Below are 12291 nucleotides of genomic sequence, written 5' to 3' on the forward strand. Positions count from 1 at the left end.
CGGTTATTTAATTCCATTCTTTTCCATTTCATTTTCTTATTTAAATACATTCTATTTCATTCAATTCCTTTATAACCATTAAAATTCTATAAATTAGAAAAATTATCTTATGTGCCTATTTTATGAAACGCACTATACTTATGAGAAGGGCACTCCATGGTACGCGTGCACAAGATACCATCTCCTCCAATGGGTTGGTCAGTTCCAAACTTCCAAAAATCTGAGAGTTCAAAATTTGACCACATTTGGGTACCATACTACAAGGATATTTTGAAGGATATTCCTGCGTTGAAGAAGAAGAAAAAAAATAAAAACTCCAAAAAACAATTTAATGCATGTGGACCACGTCTTGCACGTGCACGCACATGACAAAACATCAATTCAGTACGATTTTCGCGTGTAAACCAAAAAAATAAAATAAAGAACTGAACCCAACCCAACCCAACCCAGACCAGTGAGTGAGTGAGACTGAGTGGCTCCAAACCCAAAGCCCAACCCAACCCAACCCAACCCAACGCAGCCACCAAAATTTACAGCTTGGCCAAACCAATCAAAAATAGCTACAGACCCTTCTAGACTCTACAGAGAGAGAGAGAGAGAGAGAGAGAGAGAGAGAGACAGGAATTAATTTTTATTTTTGGAAAATTTTTTTAAAAAAAAATGGAGAGAAATCCCCAAATCTGAACCAAATTGAATGGAATCCCTAACCCTAACCCGAGTCCCCTGTGTCGGATCACCCGGTTACAATTCTTCTCGGATCATCCATTTCTTCTTCGCCGGTGGTTGAGCTTTCTAACATAGACACCCTACACAGCGAGAGAGAGAGAGAGAGAGAGAGAGAGAGAAAGCGAGCGAGCAAAAGAGAGAGAGAGAGAGATAGAAAGAGAGAAAGAGTCAGAGAGAAAGAGAGAGAGAGAGAGAGAGAGATGGAGAGTGAGGGATCAGGTGCGGGAGGGTGCAGCGCTGGATCGATCGTTTGGGTTCGGAGGAGAAACGGGTCGTGGTGGCCCGGGAAGATACTTGGACCCGAAGAGCTCGACACTTCGCATCTCACCTCCCCTCGTTCTGGGACTCCCGTCAAGCTCCTCGGAAGGGAAGATGCCAGCGTGTCAGTCTCTCTCTCTCTCTCTCTCAAGTTTACATTTTGTCAACGCTGTTTAGTGATTTATGTGATTATTTTTGTGTACAGATTATTGGGCACTTCTCTCATTTTCGTTTTCAGCTTTTTATCACAAATGAAAACATGGGTTCATGATGTTTTAGTTAATGGTATTATATTGTGCATTTCATATTGTAAAGTTTACTTTTTTTTTATTTTGTTTGGTGGGGTGTAGAATTGATTTAGTGAGTGATAAATTGGGATTTCATAACTACTTAGTTGAGTAGGAAAAGGGAAAAAAAGAAAAAGAAAAGAAAAACAGTTGATGGGTCTTAAACCCTTTGTTGTTATCCTTCATTGTGTTCTTACATGGGAAGGAGGTGTGCATTTTGAGGTAGAGTTCTTTAGCTTGATATATGTAGATATACTAGTGTGTGAAACACTTACAAACTGAGATTTCGTAGCGAGTGAGTGTGTCATTTTTTGTTCGTCAGGTTAGTACTTTAGTGTTCCACTAATTTACTGGCCATCTCTGTTTTCAGGGTTGAGTGCGAGTTTTAGATTGTTGTATCGGAAACTAAATTATAGAAATTGCTGTTAGAACAACCTCACCTATGAACATGATTAGGCAAAGAATGTCCCATCATCATGCCTTCCAACCCTTTATGAAGGACCAAACAAGTTAAAGAGGAGGTATGAGTGTAGAAATTCTATGCATGACCTTTCAAAGATGCAATACACGATCCATCAGCCAATCTACACCTAGTGAAATGAGAATCTACTTTTAAAATTGAACAATCACCACAAATCATGAACCAAAACCCTATGAACCATCCGGTATCTTCCACTCGTTTTACAACTTATATAGTTTTTAATAATAATTTCATTTTTTGTTTTATCAAAGAATTAATTATTAAAAAAAAAATAAAAAGAAAAAAAGAGAAACATTACTTCTTTGTTTTTGTAAGTGGGGCAACGAAACTTTGTTGCTTAGATCCTTAGCATCCTACAGATAGGAGGTGACACTCTCTCTCTTTTTTTTTTCCCCCCTCACTCATAGGAATAGGAGGCAATACATAGGAAGATAGGATTCAAAATGAGAAAATTCGCTAAAAGATAGAGATAGCCCCTATTGATGAAAAGATGAAGGAAAGTTGCTTAAAATGGTTTGGTCATGTTTAGATGAGAGAAACTAATGCACCAATAAGAAAGAGTGAATTGATCCAAGTTGAGGGAACGAAAAAAGGTAGAGGAAGACCAAAAATCAAATTAGTAGAAGGAATAAAAAAGGACATGTTAATTAATGAATTAACTGAGATTATGACTTTAGATAGAGTAGCATGGAAGAAAAGAATACATATGGCTGACCCTAACTAATTTGTCGAGGATCCATATTTGACCCCAGACTTTTGGGACTAAGGGTTTGTTTGTCGTTGTATGGATAGGAGGTGATAATTATGGAATTTAGGATTGTAAGCATTTATAACTAGTGGCTGTACATATATGCATTGTTCTTTACTGTTTTCTGGTTTCTTTTGAATATTTTTAGCTTTTGTAAAGCTAGATTGTCCTTGTTTCCTGTAAAAATTGTGAGACTTTTGTCGTTTTCTCATTCTATTTCTTGGTGGGTTATTTATTGAGTTCCTTTTAATTTGAAATTTGATTGATAAACTTCTTCAATTGGTTATTTTGTACTTTTATCTTTCACAAGACAATAACTGTGAGTCCCCAGCCTGCCCCACGTGTGTGTGTGGGATATGTGACTGCAAGACCTGGAGAATTGAAGTTTTTTAAATAAAAAAAAAAAACTTAGAGAGAGAGAGAGAGAGGAGGGGGGGGGGGGGGAGAATTTTATTCCCCTTGTGGTCAATCTTTTATATGCATGGTTGTTTTTATTGTCCCTACTGATATTTATAAAACTTGTTTGTGGTCTTCCTTCTCAGGGATTGGTACAATTTAGAGAAATCCAAGCGTGTGAAGGCATTTAGGTGTGGTGAGTTTGATGATTGTATTGAAAAAGCTGAATCCTCACAGGGCATGCCGATAAAGAAAAGAGAGAAATATGCACGTCGAGAAGATGCTATTCTTCATGCTCTTGAACTTGAGAAGCAAATGTTAGAAAAACAAGGAAAATTAGGCATAGAATCTGATCGCATGAACAGTAAATCATCTGGTGGTATACAAAAAGGGTTTGTTGCTTCTTCCGAAAATTTTGGGGATGATAATGGAAAACTTGAAAATTCCAATTCACATCAGTTTCCTAGTGGGCTTGAAACATATCATAAGGACAAGACTATATTTGGTCCTATTTCTTCACGGAAAGCCAAAGATGGAAATCAACTCAGTGGCGATGACGATCATTCTGAAATCATGCCTCGGATGAGAGGCTTGCAGGATTTTGGCCTGAGGATTGCCCCTCCCAAGCGGAGGCTCTCACCTTCTGCTGCTTCCAATGGTTCTCGGAAACCTACAGCTGATAATCATGCTGATGCGCTTCCCAGTGGTGGTGATCTTAGCATGGGAAATGCAATTCATGCAAATGGTAAAAATCCTTTTGACAAAAGGAAAAGATCAAATGAGGGGTTGACTGAGGAATTTTTTCTCAAGACACGTGACAAGAGCCGACCTCTTATTCAAGTTTTGCAGAGTAGTGCAAAATTAGGAGTCCCTCATACCTTGCAACCTGACTGTGGTACTGTTTCTACTTCTATTTCAGGAGTGGAGCAGATGGGAGTTGCTTTCCGAGCAAAGAGGAGCAGATTTGTCTACCTGGAAACAGAGCGTAGTGGTTCTTTGGATTACTTGGATTACAATGAAACTTCTCCAAGCCAGAATGAGATGTCAGCTTCCCAGTTTGGGGTGGGTAACTATCATACTCATCCTGGTTCTTTGATTGAAGAGCACTCCTCTGGTTTTACAGAAGATGTTGAAACTGATTCTTCTGAAACTGATTCTTCTGAGTCTGAGTCTGATTCTTCTGCAACTGAACCAGATATGGATGAAGAAATGGCTATGCTATCAGGTTTAAGTCTTGCTAGTCTTAATTTGTGATCTCATGGCCATACTGTAATCATTATCTATCTATCTATCAAAACTTGATTAACTATGTGGTTTGCTGCTTTATATGTTCAAAAGATCCACTTTTTTTATGCTAGCTGACGATATCTGTCCTACTTGAAAATTTTGGTAACTTTTCTGTGCTGTTAACTAACCATATCTTAGTATATATATTAGAAACTGTATAGCTTCTGTTGAAATATTTTCTGTTCTTATGTATGCTCACTTGTTCTGATGATGCCTTGACTTCTTATACTATTCAACACATGCAATAGGCACTTTGTCCTGGTAAATTACTGGGATTAAGGCCAACATGGTATCTTTAGTGCAGTTCCAATGACCTCTTAATGAATTTTGTCTCTCATTCTCAGTGTTAGTTAGTTCAACAAGAAATTTGGTATTTTTCATTGCTGCACCCTATTTTTAACTCATTTAATCACTTAAATTAGGTGTTCTGCAACTTTTGTGTTTATAAAGGGTGTTTGTAATGACCCTGTTGGATTCGATTTTATACTCTCCCTGTGGATCTCATAAGATGACACTTTAATATGATAAAGTTACATTGATAGAATTATATTCCCTTTAACCAGTTGCCATCATCATTTGCCGAGTAATACCTGATTGGAGACCAACAGTCCCAACCCCCATGTTGAAATGGGAGCACAAACAGTAATTCCAATTGACTAGGTGGAATTTAAGCATGTCCCTAATTCCACCCATAAGTAAACCTGTTGGACCTTTTCTAGTCTATTGGCTAACCAATAGGCAACCAAAATGAGACATATAGTAGTAAGTTGGGAGGCTAAATATGGTACACTTTACTAATGTAAGCCTTCCTCCTTTTGACAAATAAAGCTTTTTTCCAGCATGCAACATTTTTTCATGTACAGTTCATCACACCATCCCAAACAAAATGAAGAACCTGGAATTAACCCGAAATATGCCAAAGGAAGATGAGATACTGCTACCCCCAACAAATTGCCAACTAGTCACCTTTAGTTCCGAAATAGCTTCAAAACAAATAAGAAAACATCTCCAGAATTGAAGATGATTCAGATCTGCTCCACATAAAATTTAAGGTGCATTAGTAAAGAGTGGATGTTAGATCACCTGCAGATTAGTGTTAAAATTTCCCACAGTGAAAGAAGATAATTGCACCCCCTCCCCCTCTCCTTCTATCTTTTTCCCCCATCCATGACTGCTGGATGAAGAGGGAGTGGATCCCCCTACCAGAGCCTCTTGAACTCCTAAGAAAACCACTTGGACTTTTGTTAATTAAAATTAATAAGTGAACATTCATATACAAAAATAAATCCACCTCTCCTTAAACCACATCACAGTAACATGTATTATATAAATTTCCAGTTTATGTATTAGCTTTCTCCAATTCAATTTATATCACACCCCCTGAAACACTCAACCTTAGCATGCTATCCAGACATTCAATTGCTATCAGTACATAATCTTTATTTTTTTCTGCCTTTCATATAGGCTTCTGTGCATTCACTGCAGCTTTCCTAAGGCATTCTTCAAACAATTTGGCCAAAATTCATAGATATTGTCAACAAAACTAATGTGCCTTAAGTCCCTAGCACCCATTGCTCAAGTCTTATTTGGAGTGAGAGCATTAAAAGTAGCATTAATGCTTATTTTAAAACATACCTTGCTCATGAAAAGTGGAAAATACTATCATGTTTATTTTCTTCTCCTATAATCTTTGTACCAATGGTTTTGGGATCACACTGGGGATTTCATGCAAATGATACTTGTACATGGCTATGGCTTGGCTCTTTCAATTTTTTCTCATCAATCTCTAATTTTCTGGTGTTTTCATATGTTGCTTTACCTACAGAAGCAGAATGGAATACTCGGGGAAGCATTAGCACTGAGGAGCATGATGAGTCAGCATTTTCTGGAGACATGTCTCACCTTTATCACCATGACCATGTTTCTGCTAATGAAGCTGTGTCCAAATGGAAATTGAAAGGTAAAAGGAATACTCGAAATCTTACAAAAAGGTCTGCGGATACAAGTGATGGAAAAGGTTTCGTTCATGGAACATATCCTGAAGAGAGGGGAAGTGGTTTGAGCCAACGGACATTGAGGCAGCATTTGAGTCTCCGTAGAGATGAAGATTTTGATTATAGTGTTGATGAGGATGATATAATTGAAAAGGATTTTGGGACTCAGAGGGTTAAAGTGGATGGTAGAGACTCCTTGGTATCAAGAGCTGCATCCAGGGGTCGACATAGTGTTGATCATAATATATTTGATTGGGAGGACTACACGTGGGAGGATCAGCCTGCTTTTAAAGGATATTGGGGCATGAAAGGGGAGCGTTTTGATGCATATTTTGATGGCAACCGTCAATTTGGTGGGAGGTCAAGATCCATGTTAGTAAATGTGGATTTGAAGGTCCAAGGAGGCTATCAAAAAGCGCCCGTGCCTATTGTTTCTCTGATGAGCAAGCTAAATGGGAAGGCAATTATAGGGCACCCAATTCAAATTGAAGCCCTAGAAGATGGTTCAGCTGAAACCCTTCTTTCTACAGTTGATGATTTTGACAATGAAGTGTTTAACAATGAAAATACAGCACTTCAGCCAGCTTGGAGGACTGCAAGGAGGACAGCAAATGTTCGGGTTCCACGGCCTCATCTATCATCGGCATTGGATGGTGATGAAGCTCCCAATGATGTTCCTTTTTTAGATCAAGAAAGGAAAGTGCCATTCAAGAAATTAAATGCAGGCAGTTCTAGTCATAAGTCAATCCTGGAGAGGAGTAGCCTCCCTCACATTCCACGGCCTCCAACTGAAAAGAAGGTTTTGAAAAAGCAGCCAAAAAAAGGAAGCTTGTCAGCTAGTCAGAAGACTAGAACTCTGTCTTCAATAGCTATTGAACAGAATATTAGTATCAAGCCAATAAATGATAGCAACAGTTATCAAGTTGATAGGCTGATAAAGGCGGAGTCATCTGGGCCCACTACAGTAGCTTGCATACCTGTTAAATTAGTATTTAGTAGGTTACTTGAGAAGATAAATAGGCCGCCATCAAAAGCAGCTAGTAATGCGGTTTTGTTGAATAGTGATGTGGTGAGAAATCAGTCATAGATTACATGTACATTTCATATGGGAACAATAATCATATACTCCTAGCAGCCTAGCACAATAGATGTTGCTAATTTCTTCTTTCCAAGGACGCAACTCCAACATCAACTCTATTGATTGTCAGCATTGTGAAGGGGAAGATTTGCTGCCTTTCTTGAATAATGAGATGAAGCAAGAGGAAGAGACCATAGATAGTTAATATAAAGGCCAGTAAGAAGCTCATTTGTTGGATATGAGTTTCTGAGGAATTGGAGAAAGAAAGTTCACATTAGCCAGAAACAAGGTAATTATAACTTATATGGATATAAGTAGGTACTTAGAAATTTATATTGATGAATGTATAATTTATTTCCGTTCTAGTTAATGTATCTACAAGTTTTTGGCTAATTTAAAAAAAAAAAATAGAAAACCTTGAATAGTGGGAATCAACTTAGATACATCATACATCCTGAATCTGTAATTCTGTTGAACAAATTTCATTGCAGTGGGAGAGAAGGTCCATTATTTGGATTCACTCATGTAAAATAGATACTTAGAATTCTTAGTTTGTCTGTAACTGCAAGACTTAGAAATGCATATGGGAATTATACAGAACTTGAAAGAACCTGTAATGGGGCTGAAAAGATTTACTTGTGTATAGATAGATATACAGGCCATTACTTGTAACGTGTTATTCTGTATGTAATTCTTACCACCATAGTATTTGACAGTGCGCGATAACTTAGATCCTAAAATTCTCTGCTACAAAATTTTGGAAGGAATCTTTCAAAGATATCAGGAATATTCTCAGTTAGCAAAGCGGTATTCTTTCTTTTCCCCGTGGAAAAGTTCATTATATTGCACTGGGGGGTCGTTACAAAATGAAGAGGATCCTAAAATCTATTAATCACTTTGGCAGTGATTGTGAGACTTCCCAGTGAGGTACCAGTGTTCCATGCATGCTTTTCGAAGACTTGCCAGTATCCATGGTCACGGTGGCAACGAAGTAAACTTTAGTCTCCGTCTCTACCTTGTAGCTGTCTGAGGTTGCAAAAATCATGCCTCCAGAATTCAGATAGTAGATGTTTTGAGGTCCATGGCAGATATGAGAGTTCCTCTCTCTCCCTTCAAATTTTTACATAGCACGAACTTTTCTAACGAGTTGCATAAAAATAATAAAAACTTTGGATTTTAATTACATATATTATGTATTTTAATTACATATATATTATGTATTTAATTATTTCTGTAATTACAAATTGATAATTAGTTAAGTGAAAACTGCAAGTTCAAGTATGAGACTCACGTGTCAAAGTCTTGAAGATTCATTTTTTTTCTTTTTTGAAACTGGATGGCAAAGAAAATCTGAATTGTTATGCCCCACAATAATATCAGAACTTTCCATTAATTATATTGTCCCAATGATTAGTAGCGGTTTTGTTAGTTAGTAAAGGTCAGACCCCACTCCTCAAGATCAGGCCTATTTTCTCGCTGGATCCTCGCCTTCCACATTCATTAACGTGCTTTACAACCCAAACCTCCTACACATTATCACATGAAATGATTCTCTTTGGCATCAAAATAGCATGTATAATATTGAATATAAATTACAATTCTGCTATATATACCTATAGATTGAATTCTGATCTTCATCAACTTCAACCAACACACTCTCTCTGTCCCTAATGGAGATCAGACCCTTGCTTTCATGTTGCTTGTTAGAAACTTTACTTCTCCTCTCTTCTTTTCCTTCCCTCTACTTTTCACACTCGACTCATGAGCTTTCCAATCGACTGCTTGCTAGACGCCTATTACAAACCACTCCTCACAACACAAATCAACAATATTTGAAACCCCACAACACTATAAGAGCAAAGCTTGGTCTCCCTCCTCTGACATGGAGCAAGAAACTAGCCGATTATGCGTCTTTGTGGGCGTACCAACGCCAAGGAGATTGTGCTTTGATTCATTCCAATAGCAACTATGGTGAAAACCTCTTTTGGGGAAGTGGCAAGGATTGGAAACCAGGTGATGCTGTTGAGGCATGGGCCGCTGAAATAAGTTACTACAACCATAACACAAATTCTTGTACTCAGAACAAAGATTGCCTGCACTATACCCAGATCATATGGAGGCAAAGCTTGAAGGTTGGTTGCGCAAAAGTGATATGTAGGAGTAAGGACACATTTATCACTTGTAACTATGATCCCCATGGTAATGTGATAGGTCAAAAGCCTTTTTAATTTGTTGTACATAATGATAGGGGATTCATTATCTGTTGGGAAACTTCATACTTGTTTCATTTATTAATAATCATACATTGTGAAATTTGGGTAATAACCAAAGCAGTTTGGCTCCAAGGTCCATGTGGACCGTGTGGTTGTAAACGTGGTTCTATAAATACATAATATATGGTCATATATACTTGTTCTTCATTCCTCTCCTTTTCTCCATCAATGTCATTATAAAATTTATTCAGAATCGAGAGTTTCTTTGTCCAAGCAACTGAATATGAGCAATAATGTCCTATGAGAAAATGAGATTTTCATGAGTGTTCCCACCCTCTCCCCCCCCCCTCTCAAAACCACAACTCCCACCACCATTTCTCCATGCACAAGCCAATCCACCTTTCGTTAACCCAAATTGCTTCTCCAATCTTTATTTCTTCCCTCCTCATCAAATCCCTTTCCAACAACCTTGTTATTGGCCAAGTCAGTTTGGTCAGTACATACCCCACCACACGCTGACCCAACCATCCTTACTCCCTCAGAACCTTAATCCTCCTAAGTTGCAACCTTCTCCCACAAGCACGTCCCGTTCTTCACAAACCAAGCCTTCACCTTCACATGGGGAATGGGGGAAATCTACTTTTTTTTTGCATTGACACAAAAGCCTTCTATTACTGAAAAACGGGGTAGGTATCATGGTTCTATCCGGGTTGGTAGATCGGGTTTGGATTGGATCATTGCATGCTCGGTAGAGTTATGCCGTTGGGATTTTAGCAAGCAACATATTTTCAAACAGTTTCATGAGAATTATAAAATTTTGGAGTGCTCTAGTAGGCTGAATAAGGGTGGTTTTTTTGTGGAAATATCAGAGTATCATAATGGGGCTAGACATGGTTGTTTGCGTGTTCCAGAAGGTTTTCAGAAGGGTGGCTGGGCTTTTCTTGAAAGGAAGCTAAGTGATTTTTTCTTGAAAAAACCTGTTTCTAAGCCAGGGAAGGAGGTGGCTACCGGCGGAGGTTTGTAAAACCCACCGGTAATCCAAGGAACCATGTTTGGAAAGAGGTTAATGGTCACGTGAAATTAGGAAGTGATTTAGATTTGGAGAATCAGTTTCCTAAACTTGCTGGCACGTTAACTCATAAGGAGGGATTTGGGGGATTTGATTTTATTCCAAAAACAAATATCTCAACTCACCTTGTATCTGGACGGCCAATGTGTGCATCTTCTTTTAAGTGGACTAAGGCCCATTTTTCTTTAAACATTTCTGTTGATCTTGAGGGTAAGGGCCAACGTGTGGTGAAGTGGGCCAATTTTGTTCAACCCAAGTCTGTTAAGGAAGTTATAGCACCTACTGAAATCGGGCTTGTTAAGCAAGCACATGGTGGGCCTATTAAGCAAGCCCAAGATGACCTTTTGGCCAAAACTAAGCTGAAACAAACTGGTGACTCAAACCACTTGAAATCACAAGGCTTGTCATGATCTTGTGAGCAAGGTGAAGGATCGAGCTCCCACGTTTGTGCCAAGAAGTCAACGCTAGGTGTCGGCGAGATGGGAGGGGATCTTTCAACTTTCGATGGGGGTTCCAAGATGGCGGTGTATGAGATTTTTGTTCCGATGGGTTACTTAGGCAGCGGTGCCAAGGTGGGGGTTCCTTCCACTGTCTCAGTTGCCGATGACTCATCGATGGACGTTCCAATCAGTGGGGTTATGGAGGTTTCGTTTGTTTTGAACTCCGATGGTCATCCCAGCTTCACCGTTACTGTGGATTCTTCTAATGCGAGGTGTTCGACGACGCCAGTGAAGATTGCCAAGGTGTCTTGCCATCAGCCTTTATTGGAACAAACCCTGTTTTTCTCCTATTTTTGAGTTGGTTTCGAATTCTTTCGAAGAAGAGACGTTGTTGTTGAATTAGGTCAATCCCACGGGGTCTGATAAGGACGAGGAGGATTGGCAGATGATGGAATATGTACCTTTGGCTCAATGGGATCCTAATGGGGGTTTGGTGTTAATGACAGAGGACGATGACCCAGTTGACATCTCTGTGGAGGATGATTTGGAACCTTCAGCTTGGGTAAGGAAGAAGGTAAAGGGCTTTGGTAAGTGGGTGGGTTTTCCTATCGATTCTTGTGAGAGGCAGTGTGTTGAATTCTTTCAAAGACTTGAGAAAGTGTGGGAGAAACAAGTTGCGGTAGGTAGTCTTCGTCACACTGCTTCTTCCTCTACAAAAGGTATGAGGGAATTACGGAATTTTATTTCTACAGTTAATTATGATGGGCAAGTTGGTAAACGAACCAAGGAGATTGTGAAGTTCAGTGGGTTGGGCTCTGATGGTTGTCCATGAATTTGAGACTTTTATCTTGGAATGTGAGAGGATTTAACAATCCTCATAAGAGGGATACTGTGAGGAACTTACTCAAGGAACGGAAGTGTGAGGTCGTGTGTTTTTAGGAAACCAAACTGGACTGTACCAACTCTGCTGCTGTGAAAAGTCTTTAGGGCAGCTCTTTTGTAGATTGGGTGGCTTTAGATCCCATTCACACAACGGGAGGTATCCTTGTGATCTAGGACACAAGGGTGTATGAGAAAATTGATTGTGTGGTGGGTAGCTTTTCTGTTTCGGTCTTGTTAAAGGGGGTGGCAAATAGTTTTGTTTGGATATGTACGGGAGTCTATGGCCCCAATGATGCCTGTTTGAGGGATGCTTTATGGGCAGAGCTTGATAGTGTGAGAGCGAGATGGAGTTCAGCTTGGTGTTTATTTGGTGATTTCAACATTATTAGATACCCGGCAGAGCGTCTAGGTTATAATTCGTTTAGTCCAGCC

The 12291-nt window shown here is 39.1% G+C and overlaps 2 protein-coding genes across 3 annotated transcripts; both read left to right on the forward strand.

The window, feature by feature from the left end:
* Nucleotides 1-590: 590 nt before the first annotated feature.
* LOC142619727 (uncharacterized) lies at nucleotides 591-7865 on the forward strand. 2 transcript variants are annotated; one of them, XM_075792973.1, is made up of 4 exons: nucleotides 591-1108; nucleotides 3043-3641; nucleotides 3816-4121; nucleotides 6009-7865. In XM_075792973.1, exons 1-4 carry the CDS (start codon nucleotides 927-929, stop codon nucleotides 7262-7264), a joined length of 2343 nt encoding a protein of 780 aa, XP_075649088.1. In that variant the 5' UTR covers nucleotides 591-926; the 3' UTR covers nucleotides 7265-7865. The 2 variants fall into 2 exon arrangements, with proteins under 2 accessions (XP_075649088.1, XP_075649087.1); XM_075792972.1 differs by having other exon boundaries at nucleotides 3043-4121.
* A 1060-nt stretch (nucleotides 7866-8925) lies between these two features.
* Nucleotides 8926-9483, forward strand: LOC142619728 (pathogenesis-related protein PRB1-3-like). The gene has a single exon (XM_075792974.1). The coding sequence runs from the start codon at nucleotides 8926-8928 to the stop codon at nucleotides 9481-9483; it is 558 nt and encodes a 185-aa protein (XP_075649089.1).
* Nucleotides 9484-12291: the final 2808 nt, after the last annotated feature.

This window comes from Castanea sativa, chromosome 12 (assembly GCF_040712315.1).
Source record: "Castanea sativa cultivar Marrone di Chiusa Pesio chromosome 12, ASM4071231v1".
In the NCBI taxonomy this organism is placed as follows: domain Eukaryota; kingdom Viridiplantae; phylum Streptophyta; class Magnoliopsida; order Fagales; family Fagaceae; genus Castanea; species Castanea sativa.